Raw genomic sequence first — 17993 nt, 5'->3', positions numbered from 1 at the left:
CTGTAACTTTGAACCCAGGGCCTTCTTGCTGAGGCAGCAGCGGCAACAACAAGCCGTGCATCCATAAACCAGCCTGAAACATAAACAGCATTAGATGTATCTGTCTGTCTAGAGGCAAAATGCCTCAAATATAATTATAAAGAAGTGCAACACAGCAGCCTACTTTCATTAATGCAGTAAATACTCAGAGTTGATAAAAAATATTATTATTATTAATCAAATTTATTTAAAAGGGACCATGTACAGTTGAAACATAAAAGGCTCCATTCGACGCACTGTGCCAGATTGTAGTTTAAGCTAATTTGCATCTGCTGTCCCTCGGCAGGTCAAACAAGGACAAGACAATAACACAGTAAAAGGAAAAGACATAATACAAAGATATTCCTCACCCTATTAGATTTGAACGTTCAGTGCTCTATGCCCTCCTCAGTAGGAATAAAAATTTAATGGAATAATGATAAATTGCTCACAAAGGAGGTGAAGAGCAGAGCTGTACCCACAATTTCAGAAATAGGAATTATTTTAGGTTTAGTTAGAAAAATCATTAATCAGTCAATTATACTATTTGACCCGTCTTACAAATAAACTAAATGTCATAATTCTATGCAAATACTGCAAACAATGCAAGCATGATAACCTCATGCCCTCAAAAATGACATGAGCACATGAGCACACATCGGGATTTTGTCACAAGGGAGCCTACATTTTGAAACCTATACGCTGCTGTTGTCAGTGGTCATTAGTGGACTACTTCCACGTTACGTTCCCAGATGAAGAGGATATTTCTCTGTCTTTCCTGATCCCTGCGGAGTTGATTTGAACCTTTGCTGATCTTTACTGTATTCTGCGGTTTGTCTCTGTCAGCGCAGCAGGAGACTTTCATGCCAAGCAACTGTTGAAAGAGTGAGATGTTTAGGGAAATTTGATCAAATTACAATTTAGTGCCACACTTACCTATATTGATTTGCATCTGACCTAACTGATGTAGTTCACCTGCACACATAAATCATGAGGACATCGTAATAATTTAACTGCTGCAGGTTCTTTGGGTGGCGGAAGAAAAGAATAGGAATTTTTATTTCTTTTTAATTGAGGCATATTTATTTTATGCCTCAATTTTTCCCAACTGTTTTTCTCCCCTGATTTCCCTGAAAACTGTAAATGAACAAAGAGAGAGGAAAGTTGAGGAGCTGCTTTGACTACCAAATGGCCGGGACAGTGTCGGGCTTGTGCTCAGTCAGGCCGCGTCCAGACCATATCTCTCCCCCATGATTGCAGCTCCTCTCCCGATTTGCATTACTGTGTTCCACTCTAAGCTTCGCTGGACCACAAAGAAATTGAGTCTTTGCATTTTAAATTCGCTTTGTTCAAATGTCGGGCAGCTCTTTTTCCATGTGGGCCCGGTCTTATCGGGGGCTGTATGCACATTTCATCAACAGACGAAAAAGCATTCACCCTGCACGCTCACTGCTCCGCCTGGAAGAGCTGCACGACGTCCTCTACTTTACAGTGACGCGTGCATATCTGTGCAAACATGAAATCTTAGAAATATAAACCCAGTCAGATGTTTCTATCTATCGGCGACCCCTAATTGTTTGATAATGGCCGTGGGTGCTTTCGGTGTGGAAATCATCAGATACAAACATGTTATCAGTACACTAGCAGCACACACACACAGCCATAAAGGAAGAGCAGAGGAAGATATAAAGCGAACGCCTTTAGCCTTCGCATTCTCGGATGAATTACAGTTTGAAATGATTTTACTTTGAGAGTTGTAAATATGTTGTCTGCCCTCATAAGTTTTTTTTTTTTTTCTCTTTGGACCAAAGAGGTGTGTCTTTCAAAAAGTTGTCCCCAACCCCTCCCACGGACTGTCTCTTAGCCCTAAACTTTGCTGCTGGTAGGAGAAGTTGTTCTTGTAGCCAGCAGTATAATAGTGAGATAGACAGTCCAACTGGCGCCATACATTAAAGCCCCGAGTCCTTCACCGCTCACCGCGCTCATCTGTCACATCCACTCAGGTAGGTGAGCCCTCGGCTCTTTGTCTCCTCTTGGCCCTGTTCTTCAGTAGACACCAGGATAGAATCCAGTTGATTGAGTAAAGAATATCTGTCCACAGCTGTGCATTTGAAACTTCCCTTGGCAGGTTTTACCTCGCGCCATTTATTGCTTGACTTGTAGAGATGTGAGGACTTTGCTTTGGGGTGACGGAGACGGATGTCTTCTTACTTCTAGCTTTTCTTCATACTGTTATTATTACTATATATTATTTTTATTAGAGGTTCTTCCTTCAATATATTGCCATGGGTCTGTGTAACTTAGAGATAACTTACATTTGGATTAGTAATGCTTTTAGGACACTTGGGGGTCAGTTATATCGAATTTAATATCTCATCCTCTATAAATAACCATTTATCTTTTCAATCAGGATGATAATTAAACCTCAAGTTAATTAACCATGTTCTGGTATGAAATGCTGGTTTAGTTTAAAATGATTCATTCTAATGTGATGATCTAAATGTAATTATTGCCGCCTGTTTTCATCGCTGGATTCCTACAATCTAAAATTTGATGGTGCCTCCACAAACATGCTGTCTCACTCTGCCGTGTTCTTACACTTCTCACACTTCCAATATGCTTTGATGAAGGTCCTTTAAAACCGAAAGCTAAAAATATAGTGTTCTCTGCATAGATTCAAGTGTGTGGATATCTGTTCTACCAGTTCACACTTCTAGTCTAACAGATTTCTATGAATCAGATGAGATTATGGCCGTGTTGTAACAGTGGAGCTGGATAAATTTAGCATTATAATAATGCTGTCTATCAGATTTTCTCAGACTTTATCAGACACTATCAGCCTCTTCTCTTTCCTCTTCTCTTTCCTCTAAAGATATGGAGCAAGAGTTTTCTTGTGTGTTTTTTTGCAGCCCCCATGATATTGATTTGACATCCTGTGCTTTCATTGTTTTTTTTTCAGTTTCATCAGTTTTACAAAGCAGTCTTCTTTTAAATATATTTTTAGGGCAGCGAATGGGTGTGTACTCTCTATGACAAAAAATTGTATCATGAGTTTTTCACCACCATGGAACAATTACCAAATAAGAACATCCCTCACAAATTAAAACGGCTGGTGTGAAAATGTCACATAATCTTTTAAGCAGTGTGACAGGGGTGGCTGCTCATAATTTCACTTAGAAAACAACTTTTTTTTTTGTGGTTTGAGGGTTGTGCTGTCTGTCCACCCTGTGTAGGGCGTCCCTGGGGGCATGTCTTTTGCATTCTTCTAACTGGCACACCTATTGCAGAAAGGCCACTGAGTAACCGTTTGGTCACTGGCTGCATCACTACATTTATAGACCTAGATATTAATAGTTTTACTTTCAGCCACAGTCAAATGAGGATCCTAGAAAAGGAAGTTTGAAGAAGCCTGCTGTCGAGCGATCGTGTCCCTGATAACTTCAAGTTACATTGGTAGATTTGAAGTGAAGAGTGTGGTGATAATGTAGCCTAAATCAAAACAGTAAATCAGACAGTTATTGTGGCAAAATCTACAAAAATCTGATTTCAGTTGTTGAAAAAAAAATCCTGACAGGTTGCTTATTAGTAGAAGTCTCAAAGCGCTGTTGATTTCTCACATGAATACTGTGGTCGTGCTGCAGGTTGAGGTTTGATCTGTCAGCATGGAGGATTCGTCAGAGCAGTCCCACTGGGTGTCTCCAGCTCTGCTCAGCTCAGATCCTCTGGCCGGTTTCTCCTCTGAGCCTGGCCTTCTGCCTCCAGGAGAAGACGGGGAGGCCTTCTTCTCCGGCCAGGACACAGACTACGCCAGCCTGCCCTCCTTCTTCTCCAACCCAAGCCACAGCCGAGTGCCACCCACTTACAGACACAGCTCGGGTCAGTGTTCCCCCACCCACTGTCGCCCATCAGATCAGATCTTCTCCTCTACCCCCAAAATCATGACCTGACTTTAATCTATTCTGTCCCGCTTTCCTAAAGTTCGACAGGTGTTCACCTCACCCAGCCTCCTGAGCAACCTCCAGCTCCTGGACGGTCCGGGCAGCCACTCCCTGAGCTCGGCCTACAACCACCCGGCCTCCGCCTGGAGCAGCAGCCTCGCCAAGACCCCGCTGCACTCGCACAACCCGACCTCCCTCTACACCCCCTGCGTCACCCCCTCCTTCACCAGCGCCAGAGACGGATACCTGTCTCCGAGCAGAGAGGGCAGGGAGAGCCCCCGGCTTCAGGAGGCCCTGAAGGCCGAGCGCCTGAGCCCGCTGGGGGGGTCGGGGGCCAGCAGCAGTTTCCTGAATCTGACTCCAGCTACTGGGAGTGTGTACTCTCCATCGTCACACTGCCACCCACACCTGCTGAACCCCTACAGCTCGTACATGACAGGTCAACAAGAGTACAACTCTGCTGCTCTCTACTCCAGCCCTGGAGCATGGATGAGCCCCTCATACTCCCCTAAAGGCCGCAATAAGATGAGGATACCCACTCCAGGTGAGAGGAGTTGTCCTTTCCTCTGACTTCAGATCAGTTTATATTCTAAAAATAAAGACGTTTAAGATTGAAACTTCACTCTCAACCTGAGATATGGCAGTTGACTAAACAATCTCACCATGAGGTCCATTTAGTGGCTTTAATCATATCACATGATCTTCCTCAGCAGAGGGAGCTGTCCAGTTGGTCCATTTGCTTTCAGTCTAAATTTTTAAGCCTAATTTATAAACATGGGGAGAAGTCTTTAAAGTGACATGACATTTGAACATCTACCATGTTACAAAACTGGGCAAATCCCTCTTTACTGTATCGGTCAGTGGAGGACTTTTGGACATGAAGACAGAATCTGTTTCCATTTATTGCCTGATTAATTTCAAGGAGGATCTGTCTCTCAAATATACATGTAGCATTTTGTGATAAAAACCCATTTATATACTAAATAATGAAGTATTAACGTTTGATTTTAACAGAGGCCAGAGAGTGTGTTAACTGTGGAGCCACGGCGACCCCTCTGTGGCGTCGGGACGGTACAGGCCACTACCTGTGTAACGCCTGTGGACTCTACCACAAGATGAACGGCCAAAACAGGCCGCTAATCCGGCCCAAGAAGAGACTGGTAGGACCCACTGAGACGCACCAACGCAACTTTCTGGACCAACACAATATTGCGAAATATTCGACAAATACTAAATCCTTGCCGAAGCAGTTTAAAAACCCATATTTTCTATTTTCTGTGTTTCAGATTGTCAGCAAGCGGGCAGGCACACTGTGCGCCAACTGTCACACAAGCACAACAACACTGTGGAGACGCAACGCCAACGGAGAGCCCGTGTGCAACGCCTGCGGACTCTACTTCAAACTGCACAATGTGAGTCAGGCCATTTAAAACTCACAATTAAATTCTTTTTTTAAATAACTACACACATAAATCTGCTCGTAAATTAGAAACTGATGATTTCGTTCTCGTTCCCAGGTCAACCGGCCCCTCGCCATGAAGAAGGACAGCATTCAAACGCGCAACAGAAAAGTGTCCAACAAGAACAAGAAGGGCAAGAAGGTCGCCATGTTTGAGCCGTACTCGGATATGACTCAGCCGACCACCATGGACGACAACTGTGGGTCCTTCTCCATGGGCCCCGGGACTCTCCTCACCTACAGCCACACGCCGCACCTCATACAATCGCCATCACCCCTGCATCCCTCCGCCTCCTTACAATACGCACACCACCTCAACACTGGCATGATGCCCACACTGGTGTGAAAAACAGGCGCCAGAAAGTTTAGGAATCAACAGCGTGCTTGCTTGCCAGTTATTTGTGTGAATTTGTACATATGCGTTTGTACATTGGACGACTTAAATGTTCTGTTTGTTTTCACTGTATTTGAATAGATGTTATCTGATCACGCAGGTTATGTTTGAAGTCAGATAGAAATCACTCTACTGAGGTTGCCGCACATGTGAACAAACTGATGAGGGAATTGTTTCAGCTGTGAACATAAACACAACGTCTCTTCTTCATTAATCATAGTGTGTGAAATTGTGCGTCGGTTTTGTATTTGCAAAAATATCACCATATCGAAAATCTACAGAGGAAATAATAAAAAAAAAGAAATGTCTGACAGAATTTATGGCGGCTTTTGTTTTTGATGTCATTTGAATTCCCAGTTCATCGGTTCAGCTGAGTGAGCTGACCGCAGCAGAGCCTCCTGTGTGCGGTCATTGTGCTCCCCTGCTCAGGTATAATAGTGTCATTGTGCAGACAGCGCTCCACTTTGACAGTGTCATTATACATAGCGGTTACATGCAAATTCTCCATTCTGCAGAAGTGGCAAACATTTAACTAAAGTGCAACACTTAACGACTGAGTTTTATATTTAGACCAGCGCTGCGACTGGGTTCAACACACGCACACAAGGTCATGTTTGTTGGCCCATTTGTTATTATTACTCATCACCATTTGTTTGCTCATGACAAGGGGGATTTCTTTCATGTGTAAAGATTTCCACTCTCAGAGGCTACAGATACTTTAGTAATAAGTTAAGATATACGTTTCATGACATCACAGCTCCTCACATGCGGTTAATGTGTTCCTAAAGAGGCCAAAGAGAACGAGGATGACTCAAAGCATCGAGACTAAAGTCCCTAATGTGCCAAGTATTCAGATCCTGTACTCAAGTAAACGTCGCAATACCACCACAATGTTTACCACCAGGTTAAAAGTCATCAAAACCGTACTTTAGTGAAAGTATTCCCATCAAAACGCACTCAAAGCATCAAATGTTAAAGTATGTGTTATGGAGGAGAATGGCCCCAGAGTCACATGAAAGGTTGATTATTACTCAAGTAAAGACATTTAGAAGTTGGAGCTGGAACTTGATATACTGTTGGGTGGTTTAATCTACAACAATGAGCTGGGGAAAAAAAATCTAATAGTGTGGAGTAACTAATTCAATATCTATATTGTAAAAATGTAGCAGAGCAGAAGTATAAAGTAGCATTAAAATGGAAGTACCCATAGTACTTCAGTAATTTCCCCCACTGTTCATGAGTACATTACTCAAAACACACTTTCTCAGAATATGCCTTTCGTTATAATCGCAGTTTCTATGTGATGTCAGGTGTACTTTAGTTGCATAGAGCAGACATGTCATTTTCTACTGTGATTGTTTAAGGCAATCCCTCTCAACGAGATAACGGGTTCATACTGATCAAACTGGGACCTTGTCTTAGTAAATTGGACTATGTATGCAGGGGAAACTCTTCCGACAGGATTTTGCTGGAAAAGACAACTGAAGAAAGAGGAAAGAGACACGTTCAATATGTTGTAATATTCCTTAAAGGCCATTTCCTCAGTAATGGCCTTGTATGTATGTGCAGCGTCTTTCTCTATGCAGCGCAGCAGGGCTGGGGTTGCTCGCTCACGACTGGGAGATGACTGATAGGTTATCACTGAGGCCACAGACCCCAAAACCATCCACCTGCTGCTGGCACCGCCACTCACACTCCCTGTCAGTTAGTCAGTGAGGGGCACCATGTACACTTTGGGTATTATGACACCAGAGAGAGTTCAAATACATCGTTGGTGTCATCTGAAGGCACAAGAAGAACTGCTGTAGGTGGATTCATTTGAAAAAAAAAAATCTTTATTGGTTTTAACGGGAAGACAAACCTAAAAGAAAACATAAAGATGAACTCTTTGTTGCTCCATCGTTTCAAAATCAATGTGTCATGCTTTGATCAAATGAACCAAGTCAGGTTTCATAATCTGTGGGCACAAAATGAACACTTCCCTTGAGACAAAAAAAATGATCACACACATCGCTGAGTGTGTTTTCACAGCCGATTTGTACACGCTTCACTGCAGGGAGAAATATGACTTTCATTTATGCACGGCCCTGCAGCCATCTGGGCATGCCACGCACGCACTCATGACACTGACACACACACACACACACACACACACAGTCACTGCTATCAGTATTTTGGTGATAAACCAACTTTTAGGCACATTTTGCCAAGTTACTTATCAAACACCTGAGAAGAACAAAACTATCAAAATAGGTGACATTTTCTTCTTGGTGCGGTTTAACTTCATTAGCAGTCAACCATTGCTGTTATGAACTCCCCTGATTCCCCCAGGACCTTGATGATGGGAACCTATTGATGCCCTGCATGTGAGGTAACAGGGTGAGACAAGGGGGTTTCAGTTTACAACATTTACCCTGAATCACATTAAAGCAGAGAAACCTTCAAAATCCACATTGTTTCCCTCCTCAAGAATGATCAGAATTAGTAAAACAATCACAAGACAAGTAATAAAGTACTAAAAAAGTCATTAAATTGTCTGTCTGCTGTTTTCTAGAGATGTGGCCGCCAGCTCTGCTCTGAGGGAAATGGCAACAAATGACGGGGATAGATTAGCAACCACAGGCCTGCTGAAGTTCACTCACAAGGCCATCCGTTGGTTCTCTCTCTTTTGCTCCTTCAGTGTTTGTCTCTTTTCCCATTCAGCCTGCTTCATCCTGCAGAGCTGTACAAGTTGTATATTAGAAACTGTTATGATAACAGGGGAGCAAGAGTTTTGATAATGAGTTTTTTTTTTTTTAATCTTTGACACTCTGGGAGACTCTGAGATTCTAACCATCCTCGGTCAAATTCATGTTTTGATTGTGCGTGATTTCAAACAACAGCTTTCCTGAAGGAGAAGACGGATGCTTTTCTGACTAACAGAACACATGTTAACACTACACGGTTTTATCTACAGCCAGAAATAAATTGGAGCTAAATGCAAGTACCACAGCCTGATGTCCGACACGCTCCGTTTGAAACATGTGGTGCACGTGCACCCCCTAGTGGCAAGAAGACAACACCGCAGCTCCAGTTTTTCTCCAACTGACAGGATGTAAAACTCTACACACTGCAGTAAGGAGATAACACACTTGTATGCGTGCGTGCAGCTCATATTGTCATGTAAATAGCTGGTGCACATTATGATGGCACAGAGATGAATATGAATTGAGGGAGGCTCCATATGACACCAGGAGGACTGAATCAAGAATATGAAATAAAACTGAGTCTGTAGATTTGGACATATTTTGGGAAAAGTTTGTTTAAAAGAAAGAATACGAGTTGAGTTTATCTGGTTAAAGATAGGTTTCGTGCATTCCATCATGTAATGTATTTTGATGTATCCTTTCATGTGAATATTTGGGGTATTTTGTATATAAACAAGATGTTTTGCTGTACTCGATATATTTTTTATGTATTCATTGATGTGTAATTTCTGGTTTGGAGTCAGTTTGCAGGCATTACTCTTTTCATCCTTTTTTTTTATACAATCTCAACAATGCATTACATCCCTCAGAGGATTCAAAACACTGCATCTGCTCTCGAAATTATTTTTATTACATATAAACCTGTTTCCTTTGTACCTGAAAAAGACACAATTTGGGCTCACATTGTTATAAGTTTTGGGGGGTTTTGTTTCAGTTGAATCGCAGAATAAATCTGAGACGTAAGCAGCGACTCAGAGGTCTAGAATCAGGCTACTGCGTTAAGTTATGTAATAAATAAGACATTTAAACCGGAACACATTACAGAGCTATGTTGTTGGACTTAGGGTTTAGCTTGACAATACACTGTAGATGTTTGTGTATGTTGACACTGGCTGCTTAAGACTCTATAAAACAAACAAACAAAAAAAAGACACAAGAAAAACATAAATATATTTATTTTTTGAAGCATGCCTAAAACTCCAGTACAGCCAACAAAAGGAGCTGAGCATTATTACACAGTGAAAAGGAAGTATAACTTATATTCTGTCAGTTCGTAAGTAATAAAAATTGGTCCTTGGGTAACTGTTCCACTGTCTCTTAGCTTATCGGGTTCATTTAAAGCGCTTCCAGTCAGGAGAATAACACCCTTTAATAACTGAAAAATCTGCTGTGTCAAAAAAGAAAAAAGACACGTGACAAAGCGGGGTGAGGAGTGCAACAACTCACCAAGCTACATATTTATGGATGCTCCCACAAACTGCTTTAGCCAACCCACATTCTGTCAGTGCACAAGCAGGCTGGGCTTTTTTGTAAACATCAACTATTTAGTTTTACTTTTGTTGGCGTAGCATTACACGGGGAGTGCGGCGGTGAACGAGACGCAGCACCTTCACTGTTTCTTGGCGATGACCATACCGACTAGCACTCCCATTAGCAGCGCCACTCCAACTAGCAGCCATCTTCTCAGACTCTCCTGAGATCTCCTCGCCTCTGCAGCGCCGTCTCGCCCAAAAATCTCAGCAAAGCAGTCCTGGAATCCAAAAAAAAAAAATGTATTCAGACAAGGAGAAGAAGAAAGAGGGAGACATTTAGTTATTGGACAATGTTCAGGTTTCTGTCACATCCACACGAAAGGAATACTTTTTTTTCTCTTCCAAATATGAAAGTGGTTACATACAAACCTGCAATATATCAGATAATCATTTTGCACAAATGCATGTTTGTCTTTATAAATAGATTACTTTAAGGTATGCATGTATATACAGTATGCACATATATATTAATATATTTTTTCATTCTTTTTTATAGTTTTTCTAACACACATCTTTTGGTTTGTAAGCGAAGGTATTGTGAATGCTATATAGACAACCCAAAACTAAAAATGTTCACAAAAAAAGTAAAATGTAAAAGTTTTTCGGGGGAACAAAACAAGAAATCTTATATTTTTGAAAATCCTATGTTGGACTAATTAATATCAAATCTTCTGTGCATTTTAAAAGCTGTAAGAAATCATTTAATCAAGCATGAGTATACGGATCAACAGCAGAAAAGTGCACAATGCAGCAGGAGTAGTTTGAGGCCATTACTCAATAACAAGACAAGCTGACTGCAGCTGCTGTCCTCCATGTAAATCAAGCTACAACCTTTCAGAGCCACCTTAAAAGGCCTCCAGGCAGTGAGTATCCGATAGTCGTGTTGGTTTGTCTTTTAAATTGTGTGATGCGGTGTAGAACCCGTGGGGTTACCGATCTCTATCGGGTCCCTAGACACAGTACCAGTGCCTTAAATGAAGCTGCATGTTGCGCTCATCCCCTTCCGACTCACCCATCCTCCCTGGCTCTGGATCCACGCACCGATGTGCTCGTCCAGGTACGTGGTCATCCAGTCTGCGATGCGGGAAACCAGCTCGCTCATATCCTTCTCAACGCACTCCACACACAGCACACCGCCGAAGGCAAACAGGCCCACCACACGGCCCCAGTTGACTCCGTCCTTGAACACCTCGTCCATCACGCTCTTGAAGCTGTGGTAGGCCGTCTCAGGGGTGATGTCGAGCTGCAAGGAAAGGTCACTGAACGCTTGCGAGAAGAGCAGTTCAAACTCATTTGCAGAGTCCCGTAGAGCCGCCTTTACAGCCTCCGTGTCACCACATGGGGGCGACGACGACATACCCGGCTGGCCGGCCCCATTGCTGCTGTTGACCAGCGAGCCGTTATTGGAAGCCGAGTTGGCCTTGTCTGCCTCCGTCCGTCCACCAGCATCCTCTGGCCTCAGCAAAGAGGCCGGGTGGTTCTTCTGAGACAGCTTGTAGCTTATAAAGAACTCCACCAGCTCTCTGTTAATGTTCGACATTATTTCCACAAAGTGAAAGCCCCAACACCAGTCTAACACCACCCCATGTTTTCTGTTGCCATTCCTCTCAGTCTGTCAGCTGCCACATTAGAGCTTCTCCTCCTTATGTTGCAGCAAGCAACAGCAGCCTGGAAGCATGCAGGAATGAGAAAAGAAACTTACATTAATTCCAGCAAGAAATCATTTTTATGTGTGTTAGCATCCAGTTTCAATTCATTGATGTACGTGACACTCCCAAAACTTGCATGAGTATAGTGTAACCCATCACAGACAACATCAAGTCTGTCAAATTATCATTATTGGGCAATACTGTTTAATTTATATGAAATATCACCACAGCATCAGCACGCAATGATACTGAAATGTTCACTGCACGTTTCAGCCATCTGCTGATATATTTGTACTACTACAGTACATACATAACTAATGGTTAACTGTAATGGCAAGAAAAAGGGGCAACCTGAAATCTAATACTACCTTAAAAACATTGTACAATAAGCGCTAGCTAACACATATTAGCTAGATAGCAGCCTTACAAGCTCAGCATTGTAGCGTTAAATGATTACAATGTATATGAAGTGCGTCTAACGTTAGATGCCGACCTGTCACCGCTGACAGCTACAAGTCACGTAGATACTACCAGTTTTAGCTTCATGTGCTAACTAGCTGTTTATAAACAGTCCATAGGAAAACGCACCAAACCCGACTACAAGCTAAAAACCATGGGACGTATATGAGGTTATCGCCATTAACAGTTATACTTACAACTGCTAAAATGTTGTTTTCCCTTTCAGAGTGCAGCTATGGAGTTACTAAAAGCTGTAGTTGTGAATGCAGACACAATATGGACATCTTTGCAGCTGCAGACTCTGTGTGGCCTGTGGCTGTGATGCACGCTGGCAGTTGGCCAATTCCGCTACTGTACCAGGCTTAAGTCCCGCCTCCTCGGAGCCGCTGCACCAATCAACGCTGCGACAGACCGGAAGTTAAGGGGCCCCTTGAAAGCCGAATTCATTGGAAAAACGTGTACGTTTGTTCTGGATAGATTTCACATCGACATGGACAAACCTGCGTCGTAGTTTCGATTTAATACTAAAACAGTTCGGAAAAGCTAGAAGTATTTTTATATTTAGTTAAACATGAACTGTGTACTTGTAAATAAAAGCTTATTTTGAGCATTTGCACGTTTTTTTTAAGTACTACTTAAATGTGTTTACATTTTTAAAGTAGCGAATACAAAATGTAATACATATACTTTAACAAAAGCATGTATTTGCAAATCTTTTGCTGTAATTTCCTCTCCCTCTGACCACACCCTATACATTTAGGGTATAGAATAAATAAATAAAAAGTGAGATTTAAGCTGTTTCCATTACTTTCCTTTTGAAATTTGGCATCAACGACTACATGAAAAACTTCTTAAGACCCTTTTTCACGTCTCTAACTTTTAATGCGCCACTATGTTTGATATTGTTTGTTTTTTTAAATGCCCGTTGTATTTAATTTTTATTAAACAACTTAAACAAATGAGCATTGTCACAGACTGAGTCATTGGAGTAGGGGAAAAAAAATCAAATGTTTTTATTAAACAAACATATTTATTAAAACATGTACATAAGCAGTTAGCATATCCTACATGTTCTAAATGTGAAATGACAATTTGATACAGTTCTTTGTCATAGGAAAAAAAAACAACGCATGGAAATATGCATAATGATTTCAGAAATCTTGTGACAATTAAAAGTGAATAATAGAATGTATGAAGAAACTAACGAAGAAAGGCTAAAATATATACAATGTCACTTACATATGCCATATTTATGCACTATAATGTAACCTTTTCTTCGTTCTATCCAGAACTGGTAACACGGTCAACATCTAGAATTGAAGCATTTTTGTCACCCATGCCATTTGACCGAATATTTGTGATTTTAACTGTTTTTTTTCTTCATCTTCTTCATCTTAATTTATACACCTTCTCTCAACCAAGGCGTACTGCTAAGCAGAGACACTAACAGGAAGTGATCAAAGCATCTGCGTTGCCATCTTGCAAAGAGCTCTCCTTCTCTGTAGAGGAGTCTGCCGTGTCCAAAGGTTCTGTCTCTTCATTCAGGTCTGCTGCCTCCTCAGATTTTACATTCTCGTCTTGGTTTGTGTCAACATCTCCGTTCTCAGTGGGTCTATCCTCCATTTCTGGTTCACTGTCTGAGTCAATGGAAATTGTCTCTGCGCATGTACTGAGTTTTAAGGTACAGTTTAGTGTCTCACACGGCTTGTTTTGGTCTGTGCTTGGAGTGCCAGACTTGAGGCCTCCAGATCTCCCTGTTGAGGTGCCACCGAGATTGCTCTCCACAAAGATCAAGTCATGCTTAACTTTCTTCAGAGCATGCATGTCAAAGCCGAGCAGCACGGACAGCTTCTTGGTCTCACATAGTCTCTCGCACACCTTTCGCTTGGTTGCAAAGTGACTAGCAATGTCAGATTTCCAGAGCCACAGACTGGCAGAGAGCTTCTCCTCTTCTTGAGGAGAGAGGTATGGTCGTCGGTTGAAGTAGGAAGTCAGGAAATCTTTCCTGGCCTCATAAGTCTTGTGCTCGTAGCTTCTAGGATCCAGAGCGAGGCCATCAGATTCGGACTGATTCCCAACAGTTGTGGAGGAAATCTTTGATTCCTTGCTCAGTTTCATCTTCTTGGGGTTGGACATGGCCTGCGTCGGCGGCTGCCTCTTGAGGAAGCCGGCCCCCGATGAGTTGAGAGTCAAGGCGGACTTGAAGCCTTGGCCTGCCTGGTTCCTACCAACCGCCCTGCACTGCACAAGATGCAGCGTGATTGTGGAGGCTACCATGTTACTCGTGTACACTCCTAGGCAATGAATGCACTTGTATGTCATCTTTTTTTCAACGGGATGCATCGTTTGGAGCACTTGGTGCCGCTCCCTCAGGTGCATGGCCAAAGCGTCCGAGATGGGACCTTTGAGGATGGTGAAACACAGCGGACACAGAGTCTTCCCAACCTCACTCTTGTACGGCAGTGTGGAGAAACTTCTAGGAAGTTGCTCACTTTTCTTTTCAATGATTCTGGGAGCGGTGAGTTTGACCTGAGGTGGAATATTATTCTGAGCGGGGCCAGACTGACCTTTACCATTGACCGATTCTTTCATGTTGAACGTGAGCACAACAAGCTGTACGTTGCTGGACTTATCTTGTTTAAGGGTGAGATCGAAGGTTAGAGGCGATGCACCAGGGGGTCCAACAAATTCATCAGGATGAGCCTGAGCAACGTGCTCGATGATTTTCTCTACATTGTGGAAAGCAGAGTGGCACTGTGGACAGGTGAGCCCGTGGATTAGCATGTGGTTAAGCAGTGTGTCGCTGGGCAGATAGCGGTTGCAAAGCAAACACTTGCTGGTGAAGTTGTGGATTTTCATTATGTACTTGGCCAGTGCCCAGACTCTCCTTGCCTTGTGTGCACTCTCAAAATGAGCATTGTAGAGGTTTTCAGGAAAAAGCTCATTGCAAACTGTACATATCTTCCACTTCTGTGTCTGCGCCGTGTTTACACCGGCAGCATTACTTTCAGCCGCTGAGCTGTGGCTAGGAACTGTGCCACGCATCTGACTGGCTGCGATGGAGGACATATTCTTAACAACGGGGGCCACTGGCTTTAAATAGCCAATAACTGGTTGTGCTGTTGGGTGAGTTTTAAGTTTTTGGCCCCTTATGACCAGAGGAGCCTTCTGAGAAGCGACTACAGAGGATTGAGGCCTGGAGACAATAATGTTAGCATGTCCAATCATGGTGGTTACTTGAGCACCAATGCGCTCGTGGTACTCTACGACATGCTGCACTAGAGCCTCATAGCTGCGAGTGGAAAACTGGCAGCGCTTACAGAGGATGTTGTTGCCATTGACCTGATTAGCCCCATTTTTGACAGATGATTCAGGAATAATAGCAAAATACGGTGAGACGATATGCCGAAAATGTTCCCTGTAGATGTGCCTTCTCACAACGTTGTAGAGACTGTCCCGGAACGTGCACTTTTTGCAAAAGTACATTGCTTTCTCCACACCCTCTCCCTGTTTGACCCTATCGAGAAACGTTCTGTCCTTCTTTCCCAGTGCAGCTGCCTGCGAGTTTCCATAATTCTGCCGTGCTGAACTGGGTATGTGGAATATTTTAACATGCGTCTCCAAAATTCTCTTGCTTGCAGTGAACGTGCAGTATGGACAGTTGAGCAGAATTTTACTCTCAAAGATTTTCCTGTGTACATTGCGGAAGTGATTCTTGTAGCCTGAGTAGTATTTGGAAGCAAAGGGGCACTCTGTGCAGCAAAATGGCTTTGATCTGTATTCCTAAAAGACATTAGGGGGGGAAAAACAATGGCATTAAGATAAATACAGTGATTTGTGCATTTGAAAAGCCCTTGGGCACAAAAGTAAGATTCACCTGGGTTTTGGAGTAAGATGGATCCCATGCACAGATATCAAGGCAAAGACTAGCCTTCACAAATTGCTCATCAGGACAAAACTCTTTGAACTCCTGTGGAAGGATTTGAAAAGATGAAAGACATTATTGTGATACCAAACAATGCTTAAGTTTACACAAAACCAGGCACGGGTGACTGCATACAATACTTTGTAATATTAGCCATGCTGGCTTTGAACAAATGTTGCTGACTCAGCATAGATTAAATTGGTCTTAATTGCTTTCACATTTGAGATAAAATATGTTCTAATTAAGATTGACAAGAGATTCAAAATACGAACATGAAATCATCTTTTTAAACATGAAGGAAAATCATCTGTAAGCTACATCATTTGCCATGTTTTTTATATTAATTTAGAGTTTCACTAAAACAAACTCACCTCTGCAGCCTCCTTGCAGTACTCCAGTCCAATGTCTCCAAGAGCTTTCTTCACTTGTTTCCTAGCTCTCCTAATTCTTGTCAGGTTATTCACTGGAAGCTGATACATCTCTCCTGGCAAAACAAAGAAACTGATTATTAGCTTGAGGTAATGTTCAGGGTTAATTTTTAAGCCAAATCACAGCCAGCAAATGATGAAGTACGTTTTAAAACTTAACACTATACCTCAATCAATATTTACCTACTTTAAAAAGAGACTTCACAAAACAGGCGACACACCCTTTCAACGCTCGTCTCTATCCAATAAATCACTGTCAACGGATTTTAACTTAAGACTGGGTGACTTTCTCCATGTTCAAATACTTCAGTTTCTCCAGGGGCCCAGCACTATTTCAGTGAGCATGCTTCAGTTAGCTTCAATTACTGCTGGTTTGGATCGGACACAATGAAACAGAGCAGATGGGAGACCTTCCTTGCTTCTATGTCCGTCACATGTATGCATGTTAGCTATGTGACGTTAACTGGAGTTCCACAGCACATGTTGTTAGCTTTGTATGGCTAGCGTTAGTGTGTTAGCCAAATTAGCTGTGTCGCCCGCTCATGTATGCTTGATCACATAACATTACTTAGCTAGCACCAAAGTTAGCGCTGCATAGCCTGTTTATGGTTATTTCATTTCTTCATTTGTAACAGACGGAATCAGTCGATGCGTTTTACTCACCTTGCGATACGTCTTGCGGACTAGCTTTGCACCGGTTTCCTCACTACATAAATTGCTAACAAAGACGTTGACCGGCTGCAGATAGATGGTGATGTTCGCTCTCCTCAGAGCCGGTGCTGATGCTCAAGCTCCACAGCTTTAGCTAACTATGCTAGCTTGTTAGCTCTGACATCTGCTTTGCTGTATTAGCTGCTAGCTAGCTGGAGGAATGAAAGGCGGGGCAGAGTGGTGCACAGCTCGTGAAAGACTCCACAAAACTGATGACTGCCGGGACCACTAAATGTACCCTAATTATTATTGTACTCGTACTGGTGGTCAGGGCCAGGCTGCTAGCTACCGTTATCTATTTCAAGTGAGCCAACTCTCAATCCAAAATGGCGACGACAAAAAGACGGAAGTCGTAGCAGGGAGCTGGGTAGGGGCTGACTGGCCAAAAGTTAGTATTCATTGTGGTCGCATTATTACTATGTTTAATTATATTTCCACTCATAAAAAAGCTAACATGTCTCACTCAGGAATTAATTTTCTTTAAAACAGTACAGGTAGTTTGCCTACTCTTGCAGCAACCAAGATAACCACGTTCATTGATTCTTTTGTGTGTGTTTGTTCCCCTCAGAAATGAGCACATGACCTCTGCCCATGCTAGGCAATACACAGTCTCAGCTATAATAAAAAAAAATACATGACACAATTTTATATTTCAGTTTCAGCAAATGTAATTGTGTCCAAAACAAGAGCTAGACTTGAACACTGCTGTTGTTGTTGTTGGTTATGTTGTTAT

The 17993-nt window shown here is 42.5% G+C and overlaps 3 protein-coding genes across 3 annotated transcripts; 1 reads left to right on the top strand and 2 right to left on the bottom strand.

Moving 5' to 3' along the window:
* The first annotated feature begins 1935 nt into the window (after nucleotides 1-1935).
* gata1a (GATA binding protein 1a) lies at nucleotides 1936-6117 on the top strand. Its single transcript, XM_079157033.1, has 6 exons — nucleotides 1936-2021; nucleotides 3660-3894; nucleotides 3997-4500; nucleotides 4971-5116; nucleotides 5243-5368; nucleotides 5474-6117. Exons 2-6 carry the CDS (start codon nucleotides 3681-3683, stop codon nucleotides 5759-5761), a joined length of 1278 nt encoding a protein of 425 aa, XP_079013159.1. The 5' UTR covers nucleotides 1936-2021; nucleotides 3660-3680; the 3' UTR covers nucleotides 5762-6117.
* A 3607-nt stretch (nucleotides 6118-9724) lies between these two features.
* On the bottom strand, nucleotides 9725-12515 carry LOC306694139 (bcl-2-like protein 1). Its single transcript, XM_079156867.1, has 3 exons — nucleotides 12394-12515; nucleotides 11101-11756; nucleotides 9725-10306 (listed from the first exon to the last, which is right to left on the bottom strand). Exons 2-3 carry the CDS (start codon nucleotides 11626-11628, stop codon nucleotides 10166-10168), a joined length of 669 nt encoding a protein of 222 aa, XP_079012993.1. The 5' UTR covers nucleotides 11629-11756; nucleotides 12394-12515; the 3' UTR covers nucleotides 9725-10165.
* A 781-nt stretch (nucleotides 12516-13296) lies between these two features.
* adnpa (activity-dependent neuroprotector homeobox a) lies at nucleotides 13297-17569 on the bottom strand. Its single transcript, XM_079186148.1, has 4 exons — nucleotides 17213-17569; nucleotides 16493-16605; nucleotides 16074-16166; nucleotides 13297-15979 (listed from the first exon to the last, which is right to left on the bottom strand). The coding sequence occupies exons 2-4, from the start codon at nucleotides 16598-16600 to the stop codon at nucleotides 13640-13642; spliced, it is 2541 nt and encodes an 846-aa protein (XP_079042274.1). The 5' UTR covers nucleotides 16601-16605; nucleotides 17213-17569; the 3' UTR covers nucleotides 13297-13639.
* Nucleotides 17570-17993: the final 424 nt, after the last annotated feature.

The sequence above is a fragment of the Pholis gunnellus genome (genome assembly GCF_910591455.1).
Source record: "Pholis gunnellus genome assembly, chromosome: 3".
Taxonomy (NCBI): domain Eukaryota; kingdom Metazoa; phylum Chordata; class Actinopteri; order Perciformes; family Pholidae; genus Pholis; species Pholis gunnellus.
Note: the sequence above shows the minus strand (reverse complement) of the source record. Positions and strands in the feature narration are given on the sequence as shown.